The sequence below is a fragment of the Mustela lutreola genome, chromosome 8 (assembly GCF_030435805.1).
Source record: "Mustela lutreola isolate mMusLut2 chromosome 8, mMusLut2.pri, whole genome shotgun sequence".
NCBI classification, from domain to species: Eukaryota; Metazoa; Chordata; class Mammalia; order Carnivora; family Mustelidae; genus Mustela; species Mustela lutreola.
In genome coordinates, this window is record NC_081297.1 from 140,967,110 (window position 1) to 140,981,493 (window position 14,384).

Below are 14,384 nucleotides of genomic sequence, written 5' to 3' on the forward strand. Positions count from 1 at the left end.
TCAGTGTCCTCTTCTGTAAATTCCACTAGGATTACTAGGTCCTTGAGAAGAGGGCCTGCACTTTCTGGTACCCTGGTGTACCCATAACTCCTGGCCCATAGCAGGCACAGAGTCAATGGCCTGGGTGACAAAGTCAACGGACGGGTGATGGAAGCCAGAGAGGACTCGGGGCCTGGTCCTAGGGTGGGAATTCACGCTTCATGGCTGGGAGGCAGTAGGGAGCCACAACAGGTGTTGGGGAAGGGAGGTGCCAAGTTGTCCTTCAGGAAGCTGGCAGCAGGGTGGAGGAGGGCTTGTTGGGCAGGCTTGGCTAAAAGGCAGGAGATGCCACAGCTCCAGAGGGGAGATGGAAAGGCTGGAAATAGAACGGGGTGAAGGGTGGGAACTTGGGGACTGCCTCCCCCAAGACAGGAGCCCTTGGGGAATTGGGCATCAACAGGCAATAGGTTGGCTTGGGATTGTGAGGAGAAGAAGCATCTGGGAAAGGGATCTGGTCAAGGGTAGGGACCCTCAGTGGTGGCTCAGGGGAGTCGGGGGTCACACCCAGGGGCGAAAGTGGTTGTGGGAAGAGGGGGTTCAGGAATCTTTTTCCAGCCCAGCCTCCGTCCCTGACTTTGCTCCCTGTCACACCCCCTGCCACCCCACAGAAGCTGAAAGATGAGATCGCAGATGTGTTTGCCCAGATTGACTGCTTCGAGACCGCGGAGGAGAGGTGAGCGGCCGGGCCAGGGGACACCGAGAAGCTGCCGGGGTGGCTTCCCAAGGATGTCACACCCCAGGAATGAGCATGAGAGAGCAGGGGCCATGCCTGGGTCTGGGGTCCTTGTGAAATCAGGGCGTCTGCATGGAGGAAGAGACAGTGGAGGTGAGATAGGAACAGGGAGGACCCTAGACTCCACCGTGTGGCGTGGTCTGGTCCTAACTTCTAACAGACCTCTCTTGAGAGACACCCCTACCCTCAACCCCTCCACCCAAAATCTCCCCAACCTACCCTGACCCAGCCCCTGATCTGTCGCTGGCCAGGAGCATCATGGGATGGGCCGGGAGAAGGAGAGTTCAGCCCCAAGGAGGAGGACCAGGAACCAAGGACCTCACAAGTACCAGAGCCCGGCCAGGGCGAGGCCAAGGCTGGCCCACCGCACCCCTCCCGCAGGGTGTCATCCACCTGTACCTCCTATGGGAAGACTGCCGCCCCCCACCCAGGGCTCTGTGACCTGGGGCTGGTCCCTGCCCCTCCCTGGGCCTCAGTTTCGCCACTTTGGTGAATAAGAATCTTGATTCCAGGGCGCCTGGGTGGCTCAGTCTGTTAAGCGTCTGCCTTCAGCTCAGGACATGATCCCAGAATCCAGGGATCGAGCCCCAGTTTGGAGCTCCCTGCTCAGTGGGGAGTTTGCATCTCCCTCTGCCCATTCTGCCCCCACCCCCACTGTTCATGCTCTCTCTCTCTCAAAGAGAGAGAGAGAGATTGAGAGTGTTGGTCCTATATAATCCCCTAAGGCCTCAGGCAGGGACTCCGACATCTGAGTCCCAGGAAATTCCCACCCTGCCCCCACCACCCCTCGGTCTCTGATGCCTCTAGTCACCATTCTAGACCCACACACAAGTCACACGGACAAGCATGGGCACACACGCGGCTGCCCTGGGTCTCCAGGCTCCCTGTTCCAGCTCCAACAATAGCATCCCATTTGTAGAGCACCTGCCACTGAGCTATTTTGAACATTCCCCCTCTCCACAGTGCTGGGAGGCAGGTGATGGTGTCATCCCCATTTTACAGATGAGAAAACTGAGTCCCAGAGAGATCAAGTGATTCAGCTTCTGTGGCTCAGCCAACAAAACAGTGGTGGGATTTGCACCAGGAGTCTGGCTCCAGCCTATGCCCTTCACCTCCAGCCTCCCTGCTGTCCTGCCCCCACTCTGAGCACAGCCCCCCCCCCCACACACCCCTGCCAACGCTCTCCCTAGAGCAACTCTGGGCTCCCAAGGCCATGGCTCCAGAGCTGGTTAAAATGCTGATGCTGGACCCATCGGAAGAATCTCCTTTAGCAGCTCTGGAAGGGGCCCAGACCCTCCGTTTCTCTCGCTCTCCCCGGTGACTCCAGGCAGGGTGTGAGAACCCCACTGGAGGCTCTTGGGAAATATTGGCTCTAGTGAGCAAAGCATCCTTGGGGCTCGGAAGGGCGGCCCTGGGGGCCCAGGGTGGTCCCGACTGACATCGTGTCTACTGACATTGTGTCTACAGCCGGTTGGCCCAGAAAGAGAAGGAGCTATGCATCGGGCGTAAGAAGTTCAACATGGACCCGGTGAAGGTAGGCATTTGTGGGGGGTTCAGGTGGTCATGGGGCTGGGGGAGCTGTACGCCAGACACCTTTGCAACATCCTCTTGTTCCCCTCAACTGACAATTACCCACCGTACAGAGGAGGAAACTGAGGCCCAGCAGAGCTCAGTACCTTGCCCAGCATCCCACGGCCCATCAAGGCTGAAGGGGTCTGTCACCCTACAGCATAGCATGAGGGGGGAGCCATGGCGGAGGATGTGGGGACCTTGTGTGAGGTCCACGGACCTGAACTCTGCTGCTTCCTCCTTTGTGAGACGGGCTTTGGACAGTGGGGCCCTTAGATCTCGGGGCTCAGTTTCTAGAAGTGTCTTCTAGCCTCTCAGTCTGGGGGCACTGGCACGGAGAAACCCAGGGCTCAGGAACCAGCCGCGTTCTCTCCCCTTCCCCCCCAGCCCCTGCCCATTCCCCCGCTCCGCTGCCCAACCTCCAAGCAACCCCAGCCCCACCTCTCACCCAGCTAGGTGGCAGAGGGTTCCCTTCCTGCCTGAACAAAGGCGGGAGGAAACCACAGACTGACAGGTGGAGGTGGGGTCAGGGCAGCCCAGGCGTCCCTGGAAATTTCCTGCTCGCCCTGAGGCGGCTGCCTCTTCCCCATCACAGGCACACACAGGCTCACAGTGTCACATACCCGTGTGCCTTCTGCAGCCACAGGAATCGGACCCCAGCCCCGTCCACACGGAACACACACTCACACACACACGTGTACACGCACACACAAGCGCACTAACTCATCCTCCCACCAGAGCACAGAGAGGGGCCCCCGAGGGAGGCCCATGACCCTCTGCCGGTCAGTGAGAGCCTCCCCGCAAACTGCCCCCGCCATCTTCCAGCAAACTCTTCCCCAACAGGAACAGGGACATGGAGGAGCCCTCCTGGAAAACCAAAGACGGACCCTTCAAACTCCCCAAATTAGAAGGACAGATTCTGAGCGCTGGGGGGGTGGGGAAAGAGGTGCATGTGACATCGTCAGATCCGAAAAAGCATTTCGTGTAGAAAGGGAAGGAAAGGCACCACAATGGACACTGTCTCCCTCTGAGTGGTGGGACTTGGCAATTTCCTCTTCTTTTGATTTAGCTGTTTTTTTTCTAATTTTTATACAATGAACATAAATTACTTGTGAGGAAAAAAAATGAAACACTATTTTTAAATAAATGGGTTTTAAGAGGACAAAAGGAAAGTCTGAATCATGGAATCTTAAAGTTATAAATTCATAGAATCATTGAAGACTATAATCCAAGAGTTCAGACTGAAGGGAATCTGAGGAGCCCCTGGCGTGAACCTGGTTCATTGCAGGAATGCTCTCTCTCTTTGTATGCCTCCAGTGACAATGGACTCACCACCTGATAAAGGCCGCTTCTCTTAAGGAGGGACAGAACTTCCCAGGACAGTCTGTATCAGAATGCCAGGCCCCCATGCCCCACCATCTATCTTGCGGTCTGGCCACAGGCCGCCCCCTTCTCTTCCTCCTCTCCCACTGGCGACTGTGTCGGGGCTGATCTTGGGTTCCGTCACCCCCTACAGGGCATCCAGTATCTCACTGAGCACAAATTGCTGACGCCCAACGTCCAGGACATCGCCCAGTTCCTATACAAAGGCGAGGGCCTCAACAAAACAGCCATTGGCACCTACCTGGGGGAGAGGTAAGGTGGGGTGTGGACTTACGGAGATAGGGAATGTGGGTGTGCAGGTGTGCGTAGGTGTGTGCGTATGTGGGCAGGTAAATGAGCGAGTGAATTATGTTAGGGAAGTCATAACTCTTGGGCTTGAAAGGGCTAACTGATCACTTCTCTCCAACTTCTGAACCCAAGCCTGGCTTCCTTCCTTCCTTCATTCACTCATTTGTTCAATAATTAATATTTTTTAGTATTTACCGTGTGCCAGGCAGTGTCAAATTGCTGGATTTACCCTAGTGAACAAGACAAACAAAAATCCTTTCCTTAGGGAGATACATTCTGGCGCAAAAGAGAGATCCCAAAATACGTAAATATGTTAGAAAATTGTAAGTTCTTTGGAATGCAAATAAAGCAGGGAAGGGAGATAAGAACCACTGAGAACCACAGTTCAAGGGCTGTGACGTCAGATACTGTGGATATCTTGCTGTCAGATATGGCAAGAGTCTTGTGAAGGAAGTGTCTCATGGAGAAATTGATGCTTGACACTTAAAGGGAGTGAGCAGTGAAGACCTCTGGGGGAGGAGCATTCCAGACAAAGGGAAGAGCACATGCCAAGGTCCTGGGGCAGAAGCATGTTCAAGGAACAGCAGGCTGGTGACATTAGAAGAGACCAAGGGAGAAAAGAAGTAGGAGGTGACAAGGCGGAGCTCCGTGGGAGGGTTCAGGGCAGAGGAGTGGTGAGAAAGGACCCCTCTGGCTGTTGGGAGTGGCAGGTGTGCTGTAAGTGACAAGGGGGGAGCTAGACCAGCAACTCTCCCAGGTTCCCCGGTGAACACGTTCCTTCTCCTAAGAGAGCAGAGGATGCAGATGGCAAAAAGGGCAGAGCTTTCAGTTTTGACCTGGGAAGAGGGAAGAAATAGGAGTAGGCATGGTTCTCTCTATTTTACAGATGGGGACATGGGGACTTGGGAAGCCCAATGGCTTAAGTAGGGTCATCCAGGCAGGAAGTGGCAGAGGAAGCACTTGACCCAGAGCAGGCTGTTCTGAAGCCAGAGCTCCCCTCCCAGGTGAACACCCCGTGAGGGTGTGTGTCGGGGGGGGGGGGGGGGGTCATGTGGGCTTAGACAGAGGTGAGCAGAGCAGAAGGCGGCTGGATCCGGAAGGAGGACGCGGCTCCCCTCCTCTCCCTCCCCCACCTCAACCCCCTCCGGGAGGTGGGTGCCCACAAGTTCCCAAGTGCCTGTGCCCTCCTTCCTGCCCTCTCCAGGGATCCCTTCAACCTGCAGGTCCTCCAGGCCTTTGTGGACTGCCACGAGTTTGCCAACCTCAACCTCGTACAGGCCCTCAGGTGAGTAGTCCGGGAGGGGGGCTCAGCCCCCGGGGGTGGCCCAGCCTGGGGGGCGGGGAGGGGGTCCAGGAGCCACACTAATGGCACAAACACAGCCTCACCCTTGGTCTCTGATGCCTCTGATCACCTTCCTGTGCCTCCATGACTCGTCATGCTCGCACATTCCATTTTTACAGCCGCATTGCAATATCATGATGACTGTTACCGTTACTTCCGCCATCGCCGCTACCTTTGAGATTAGTGTTTCATTTGTTTTATTAATACAGCATAGTAGGTATTCCCTCTTTCATGTGAAACTCTGGAGCCAGACTGCCCAGTTCATATCCCAGCTCTGTCACTCACCCCCAGGGCAAGTCTCTGTGCCTCAGTTTCTTTGTCTACAAAATGGGAATAATAATAGTACCCATTAGGGGTGCCTGGGTGGCGCCGTTGGTTGGGCATCCAACCCTTGGTGTCAACTCAGGTCATGATCTCGGGGTCCTGGGATGGAGCCCCACATCAGGTTCGGGGCTCAGCAGGAAACTGGCTTAAGATTTTTTCCCTCCCTTTCTCTGTTCCACCACCCACTCGCTCCCTCTGTCAAATAAACAAATAAATCTTTAGAAAAATGATAATAATAGGGGCATCTAGGTGGCTCAGTCCGTTAAGGGTCTGCCTTCAGCTAAGTTCATGATCCCAGCGTCCTGGAATCAGGACCTGTGTCTGGCTCCCGGCGCAGCAGGGAGTCTGCTTCTCCCTCTGTCTCTGCCCACCCCCTCCTGCTTGTGCTCTCTCTCACTCTCTTTCTTGCTCTCTCTCAAATTAATTCATTAATTAATTAATTAATTAAAAATAAATAAATATAAGGGTGGCTGAGTGGGTTAAGGCCTCTGTCTTCAGCTCAGGTCATGATCCCAGGGTCCTGGGATCGAGCCCCACACCGGGCTCTTTGCTCAGCAGGGAGCCTGCTTCCCCATCTCTCTGCCTCTCTGCCTATTTGTGATCTCTCTCTCCCTCTTTCTCTCTCTCTGTCAAATAAATAAATAAAATCTTTAAAATAAATAAATAAATAAGTAAATATAATAATAATACCAAATTCATAGGGCTGTGACAACTAAACAGAAAGTACTTGGAATTGGCTTAGTAAGCCTTGCTGCTATGGGTAATGCTGGGAAAATCAGCTCCTGAATGGGGGCATTTGATCTGGGCTTTGAAGGATGAGGAAGAGTTTGCGAGGCAGAAAAGGAAGAAGCCACTAACATCCAAGCAATGTGGCCTTCCCTTCGATTCCCATGCTCTTTTAAGGGGGAGGGGTAGGTGGTTGGGAGTCTCAATATTCATTCCTTCCTTCTTTTATTCATTACTGAGCAGTCCCTGGGCGCTCAGGCCAAGGTGAGGCCCAGGGGCAGGAGCTGCACAGACAACCCTTGACCTTGGGGAACTAACTTTGAAGCTCTGGAAGGACTTATGTTCAAAGAAAAGGAAAACCCAGCCAAGAGAATGCACCTGCCCACGGGTCCCCTGTCCGATCCCAGGGCAGACAGAGCCCCCCCACCCCAGGCTGAGGTGCAGGAGGCCACAAAGTGTTCTGAGACCAGAAGGGCAGAGGGGAGCACAAATTCTGCTCCTGTACTTTGAGAGAAAAGCCGCCTCCCCCTGAGCCTAAAGGACGGGGGCAGACAGTCCCATTTACAGGATAAAGACTCAGGCAAGACAGGCAGAGCAGCTTCTCCGGCCACCCCCACCCACCCACCCACAGCCCGATTCCTCCCCCAGACAGTTCCTATGGAGCTTCCGGCTGCCAGGCGAGGCCCAGAAGATCGACAGGATGATGGAGACGTTTGCCACCCGATACTGTCTCTGCAACCCAGGCGTCTTCCAGTCCACAGGTGCCCGCGTGGGAGGGGACCTGGGGCTGTGGGAACCCTCCATGACCGCAGGCGCATGGCCGCCCCACCCCCTGGGCTCCCCCCACCCCCAGAGCATCGGGGCCCTGGGAGCCCAGACTTCCTCGCTGAGTGCCAACTCTGGGCCAGGCCCTCTGCTGGGTGCTTGTCAGCCAGAGCTGCCTCGGGGCCCAGTCCTTGGGAGAGGATGCAGGAAATCATGCACAGTTCCCCTGGCTGAGGGCAGCAATGGCAGAGTCAGCCTCTCTAGGACGGCTTCCCAGAGGCAGTGAGGTCTGAAAAGGGCTTTAAAGGATGAGTAAGAGTTCTCCAGGAGGTCAAGGTGGAAAAAGGACTTTTCAGGCAGTTTTCATCAGAGCAAAGGCCGGTGGCAAGAAACACACTGGGCAGGAGGCCAGGGGTGCGGGGGTCTAGAAAGATCTCAGCGAAGATCAGTACTGCAGCCGACCATCCCGCCCCTAGCAGGGCGGACAAGAAGTCTCCGCTGCAGGCTTGTCCTGGTTTCTTCTCTGTACCTGAAGTTCCCCCAACAACAAGAAGTTCCATTTTTTAAGCCTTATCTGGGCAATATCAGGTGATCCTGGCGTCTGCTCTCTGAGGTCAGCAGCGTTCTCCTCTCTACATCAAATACAGATACAGTCTGTCCTCTGTCACCTCCACCAGTCTAAATATCCCACGAGGCGGGGGTCATGTCAGATTTATTCACCAGCGAATCCCCGGTCCACAGCACTGGTGGGTGCACACTACATACTTACAGAAAGGATGGAATTTTAAAGCCCCAGACTTGAATCTAACAGTCTAACCGCTTCATTTTGTGATGGTGCATGTAACAGGCCCCCCTTGTGCCTCAGTTTCCTGCTCTGTGCAGTGGGGTTAGTAAGGGTACGTGCCTCACAGGGCTGTCATGGGGACGGGCAGCCACTAGGTGGTTCTGCTGGGTGCGGCTGTTTTCAGAGGTGAAATCCTCAGTGTTCCGGAGCATGAAGACTCTTCGGTTTAAACCTCCCGATGTCACAGATGGAGAAGCGGAGGAGGTCAGGCATATCCCTAAGGTCCACCAGGATGCTGGGGACGCAGCTGGACTGCCCTGGCTCAGGACCTAGGGCTTCAAAACACCCCAGAGGAGCAAACACCTCCCTCCCAAATGCTTCGCCCCTGAAAGTCTGAAGAATGGAACAGCAGCTAGGGCTCCAGGAGCCCCGCCGTGCCGGCAAGCCGGCCAAAGAGCACATGACTAAGCTTTGAACAGTGTAGACAACAATAAGTGTTCTCCGAGTTCTGAGGAGGCAGAGAACAGAGTGGGCAGGGGGCTGGAAGGGCTCGGGGAGAGGCTGGAGCTGGAGCTGAACGGGGAGGGTTGGAATGGGTAGCGAAGGGAAGGGGAGGGCAGCCCGGCAGGGCCCCCACCCCCCCACCCTGCAGGAGCCCAGGGGCAGGGGTGGGAAGGGGTGGGAGGGACTCAGCCGCTGAAGTTTGTTAGGAGCCGGGAGGCCCACAGGAGTGGGGAGGAGACCGGCCTCGAATGCCAAGCTGGGACAGCGTGGGCCTTGGGGCGTTGAGGCGGGTGATGCTTGGCCCCTCGAAGTGGTCAGGGCAGAGGAGGGGAGAGTGATCGGGGCCAGGACTGTGACCACTGTCCCATCTCGCAGATACCTGCTATGTCCTGTCCTTCTCCATCATCATGCTCAACACCAGCCTCCACAACCCCAACGTCCGGGACAGGCCACCCTTCGAGCGCTTTGTGTCCATGAACCGCGGCATCAATGACGGCGGTGACTTGCCTGAGGAGCAGCTGCGGGTAAGAGGGGCGTGGCCCACCTCACCTGGTCCCCAGGGACCCCAGAAGGGCCCACGCTTGGATGGATAGCCCAAGAGGGGGCTCCTCTGAGATGGACCGCCCCAGCTTGGTGTCTGTCTTGAGATGGGCCACCATGAAAGGGGTCAGTCCTGAGATGGGCACGTCCAAGGGGCCCCCATCTTAAGGAGGATGTCTGCTATAGACCACCTAGGAGGTCCTCCCAGACTCCATCCTTTGGGGGACCCTGGGCACCCATCATTCATTCACACCTTCTAGAAAGGGTGCTTCACACAACACAGCTATAGTGCTTGGAATCCCAGATTCTTAGACTCTCAGCATGTCAGAGCTGAAAATTCTGTCTCTGCTCAAAGCCTTCCCTCCTCCAGAGAGGGGGAAACTGAGGTCTTCCATAAGGCAGCTTGCAAGCCAAGCAGAATGCGGGCCTCCTGTCTCTTCCTCAAACAGACCCCACCCCAGCCACACTGCACCAGGCCCTGTGCCCAGCGCGGGGCACCCAGGGATGAATCAGCCACAGACCAAGCCTAGGCCAAGTTCAGGGTCTGATGGGAAGATGATGCATATATGAATTATAGCCCTGTGAATTATTATTCATGTGTACTAACTACAGGAACATAGCTACAGAGACACAGAGGACACTACTGTCCCTCTCCTGGGGGCAGAGGAAGGGGGTCATCCTGGAAGACTTCACAGAGGAGGTGACTTTTGAACTGGGCCTTGAAGGTTGAATGGGAGTTTTCACAGAGGGAAACAGAGAAAGAACAGTCCAGAAAGGGGAAACTGCCAGAACCCAGGCCTCACCTGGCTAGGAACGGGAGAAGGGTCCAGAGGGGCTGGCTGGGGTTGTGGGTGTGAATGCACAGGGACAGGTGGCAAGGTGGGGCCGGAGCCCCTCAGAAGGAGGCTTCAAATGACAGCATCAGGGGTTTGCCAGGGAACTATGGGCAACACGGTGCAGGAAACAACCATGCCATAAACACAGAAGTGAGCTTCAGAGCCTGCTGCAGCAAAAATGAACTGACAGCTAATTTCCAGGACCAAGGATGCCCCAGAGCTCAATAAAGTTCCCGTCGCCTCCTGGTGACAGCCTGGCAGGAGGTGAGGAGAAGGTGCAATCCTCTCTCCCAGCTTGGCACCCTGCCAAGTCTGGGGCGAAGCCTGGGTTTGGAAGGACTTGGGTGCCCCTCCCTGTTGAAGAACTACCATGCCCTTAGCCCACCACCCTCCTCGGTCCTCAAAGGGGAAAGTTTATCATGAGGGCAGGGGTGGGTGGGGACCCCAACCAGGATGAGTCCTTGAGAGCTGGATTGAGCTCAAGTCAAATCCCGTCTCCCCCATGACCTTGGGGAATGACTCACCACCGCCCCCCTCCAAGCCACCATTCCTTCAACCAGGATAATGATGCCTGCGTCACCCAGCTACTGGGAGTAGCAATTTATAAAGATGTAAAGGCCAGAGCCCCTGCCAGGTACAGAGCATAGGTTCTAAATGGTGGCTTAGGTCACGATGAAGAAGAATTAATAATAACTTTAAAACCCCAGCGCTTAGTAAAATGCCTGAAATCTCAAAGGCATTTGGGAATCGGTAAGTCATCTCATTGTGGTACCACTGGCAGGAGGTTGGGCGCACCTGGTCTGGCAGATAATGAGTTAATGACATGCCAGCATTATTGCCTCAGCCCCCCAACCACCCCCCTAGAGCCTTCTTGAGCACCTCCTTTGGCATTTTTCCCAATTCAAGCCTTTTGTTAATAACAATGCGCTACATCTGTACATGGCTTGTAAGTTTCTCCTCCTAGGGCTTAAGGGTCTAGTACCTCAATTTAGCTTCACACTCTGCCTGGGAGGTCTGGAAGGGTTTATTATCCTCCTCGGCAGCCAAGAGAAGCAAGCACAGAGGGGAGGGGGGAGGAAGAGAAAGAGCAGCGTTGGAGTCACAGCCTCATCCAGGTCCCTGCTCCCCTACTCTCTGGTTGTGTGACATTTGGTAAGTGGCTTGACCTCTCTGAGCTCCCAGCTCGTGGGATTTGTGTAGAAATGTAAGGTATTTAGCCCAAGTGCTTGAGTCGTTCCAGTCGCTAATGAATCCAGAGGCTTCCCTGGATTAAAAAAGGGAAACCACACAAGGGAATCCACACAAAGGGAGCCACGCAAAGGGAACCACAAAAGCCTGGTCCTCGCTGTTCAGGGGTTTTTACTGCAAAATTCCAGGGTGGAGGGGGTGGTGGGAAGCCCGGGTGCTGTGTGGTTTGGGGGCATCTGCCTGCCTTCTCTCTGCGCCTCATCTTCCCTATGTATAAAAGCAAGAACTCACCTTTTGATCACCGTCAAATAGTCAAAGCCTGCCACTTTGTGGAAGGAGTACCCCATCATGGTCCAGAAGCTTGCGCCCTGCTAAAGACACAGAATGCTTTTAAGCTGGGCAAGGCTTCAGAGGGTGCACTATGGGAGGCGGGGGACAGGCGACAGTAGCACGTCTTGCCCTGGCTATCCTGATAGGCTGAAGCAGAATGCCTAAGAGACTCAGGGTGTGGACTCAGAGGATAGGAGATCCAATGCCAGCTCTGCCCTTTATGGCGATGTGACCTTGAGTGTAAGCCTCAGTTTCTTCGTCCGCAAAGTGGGCAGATGGTGGTGCCCTCGCGTGGCTCTCCTGAGAAGCAGGGTTAATACACTTCAAGCTCCTGGCCCACAGCAGGTACCCAGGAAATGCCAAGAAGGGGGCCACTCCCCTGAGAGAGCTGCCCAGAGAGGGAGCTTAGGTGGGAGAAGGGGAGAAGGAGAGAGGCCAAGAGGGAAGGCTCTCCAGCCTCTGGTGTTACAGGTGGAGAAACTGAGGCTCAGGCAGGGGAACAATCTCCCGGTTCAGGGCATCTTCTGCTGTGGGCAGCCCTGGATCTCCTGGGTCCTTGTCCAAACATCTCCATCCCCATTAGAACGGACCATATACCAGGCCTAGTTCTGGTCCATCTATGTTCTCATTAACTTCTCCTGACACCTTTAAGCAGTGGGCACCCTTCCCAGTTTACAGCAAAGAAAACCGACCTCCAAGAGTGGTAGCTGGCCAGGGTTCTCATCGTTTGTGAGGACATCAAATTCGAACCCATGTCTCTCTGACTCCAGGGCCCTTCCTTCTGCAGAGACCAGAAGGCAGGATTTGGGCATGAAGGACTTGGCTGTGCTACCCAGCTACCAGTTGCTTCCCGGCTAAAGGAATCTCAATTCATGTAATGGAAAAGATCGGGGATCGATTTGGCTTCAGATCTGTCAGCTTCAGGCTCGGCTAGATCCAGGTGCTCAGTGAGGTCAGGACTCAGTCTGGTCTCCCCATCTCTCGGCAGCCTTCTCCTCTATGCTAGATTCCCTCCTAAACAGCCTCTCTTCAAGTTGCGGCAGAATTGGCAGAGAGGGCCCAGGCAGCTTCAGTGTTCGTTCTGGCTTAGCAGTTAAAACTAAAGTCCCAGAATTAAGGGTTATTGGCTGGCTTGGATCACATGTCATCCCTAAAAAACCAGTCACCGTGGCCAGATCAGAGTCAGTCCCTCCTTCCTGGAGCCTGGGGTGGGAGAAGGGTATCAACCCGCCTCAACAACCTGGACAGAGTGTGTCTGGGCAGGGGAGGCTCCAGAGGAAAGCCAGGGGCAGAGAGAGAAGAGACAAGCCAGCAGAGCCTCTGGAAGGTGGCAGTAATCAGGTCTATCCAGCCAGGTCTGGTGGCCGCCCCCGCCGCGCAGGGGTGTTTACGTATGGGGGAGGGCTGGTGTTTACAAGGTGCTGGAACAGCAGATAAACCGAGCCGTTTCCTCTGCGGGGGCAGAATGTGCAAGCTGACAGGCCACCCGCAGAAGCTGCCAGGGGCCCCTTGTGGGTATCACACAAGGAGGATGAGGCCCCTCTGTCTGGCCCCCTGCTTGGTCCTGGGCCTCCCAAATGTTTGTGCTGACAGCTTTGCTGAAAAGGCCTTTTCTGCCACTGGCCTTTGTTCAATCAGCCAGCACCGCTCAAATTCCCAGGGCTGGGCCTGGGCAGGAGGGGCGACAGGGCTGCCCAGCTGCTCTAAGGGTGCGGAGGTTCCAAAAAAGGGCAGATGGTCCCTGCTCCTCCCTACGCCCACCAGCACAGCCAGGCTGAGCCAAGGACTCTGGGGACAGTCCAGAGCCACCTCCATCAAGCCTAGAAAAAGCTGTTTCTGGCAGGATTATAACCTCAGAACTATCGGGTCAGCAAAGACATTTTAAAAACCAGAAAACACCATTTCTAAAACTTTAGGGGAATCAGACAGTACTTATCAAATTTTTCATTTAAAATCTCAAAGAAACCATCAGAACAGCAGCATACACAAAGGCAACAGAAGGAAGTGATTTAATTATCTTCGAGATGGAGATCCAGCACTGTGTCTGGTTTTAATAAACAGAAATAGTCGAGAATGTTTTTCCAAACATTTGGAAATAGGGCAGGTTGATCATAGAACACAAGTTCAAAACACACTGAGAAGATCCACTGCAGACTTCCACAACTCCCCCATGGGGAGGTCTCAGCCCTGGCTTGCATACTTCTAGTGACGAGGAACTCATTATCCTACCAGGTTGCTCCATCCATATTCCAGCAGCTCTAGCTGCTAGAAGGTCCTGCATGGAGAACTGAAATCTGTTTTCGGGGAACTCCCACAAGGTCCCTGCCCTTGAGAGCCAAGTTGGGCATCCCACCTTAAGTGTGTCCTTGGGCCGAGCCTCCCGACAGGGGCAGTCGAACTCCAACCCTTTGGTTGCTCTTCTGTGTCCCTCTAACCAAGGTACACCTGGAAGTCTCCGCTATAGCAGCTAAGAAAAAAGGGGGCCCTCTGCCCTCATGGATGTTACCTAAGGAGGCCCTGCCCCTGGCTGCTGTCCCCTCAGTTGTATGCGAGTGTGTCTGAGCATTTATATGTGTGCATGCACAGGTGAACATGTGGGGGTCTGCAGGTCCCAGCTGAGTGTCCTTGTCTGCAATGGGGGCCAGGGTGGGGATGCTGGGGGAGTGGGGGGAGGGGACCATTAACCGCCTGGTTGGTAAAGAGTGGCCATTTGGCTTGAGGCCAGGCCCTGGGGAAGTCCTGGGGGTTGTGACACCCCGATGTGCCCTGCGGGAGCAGCCCACCCAGTGGGAAGGACCCAGCCCGGCAAGCAGACAGGCACGGGCGAGGCAGCTGGGCCCGATCTCTCTAAGGAGCAGCCTCCACGCTTGCTGCTCTGGCCCCAGAGCCCCGGGTGGGGAGACCTGGCAGGCAATGGCGTTTGGGGGCCCCAGCCACCTGGGGGAAGCGGGTAGAATTTCCAGGCCACAGGGGCCCGGCAGGGTCCAGGCTCCGGACTGGGATGGACATCACAGCCTGCTCTTTGCCTCCCTT

The 14,384-nt window shown here is 55.2% G+C and overlaps 1 protein-coding gene across 1 annotated transcript in view; it reads left to right on the forward strand.

Annotated features, from left to right (window-relative positions):
- Nucleotides 1-14,384, forward strand: part of CYTH4 (cytohesin 4) — a 29,444-nt gene that overhangs the window by 9,234 nt on the left and 5,826 nt on the right. The window contains exons 3-8 of the mRNA XM_059186898.1: nt 648-712; nt 2,240-2,306; nt 3,858-3,976; nt 5,217-5,297; nt 7,053-7,165; nt 8,833-8,981. Of these exons, the coding sequence (XP_059042881.1) occupies nt 648-712; nt 2,240-2,306; nt 3,858-3,976; nt 5,217-5,297; nt 7,053-7,165; nt 8,833-8,981 (594 nt within the window). The remainder of the gene's footprint in view (nt 1-647; nt 713-2,239; nt 2,307-3,857; nt 3,977-5,216; nt 5,298-7,052; nt 7,166-8,832; nt 8,982-14,384) is intronic.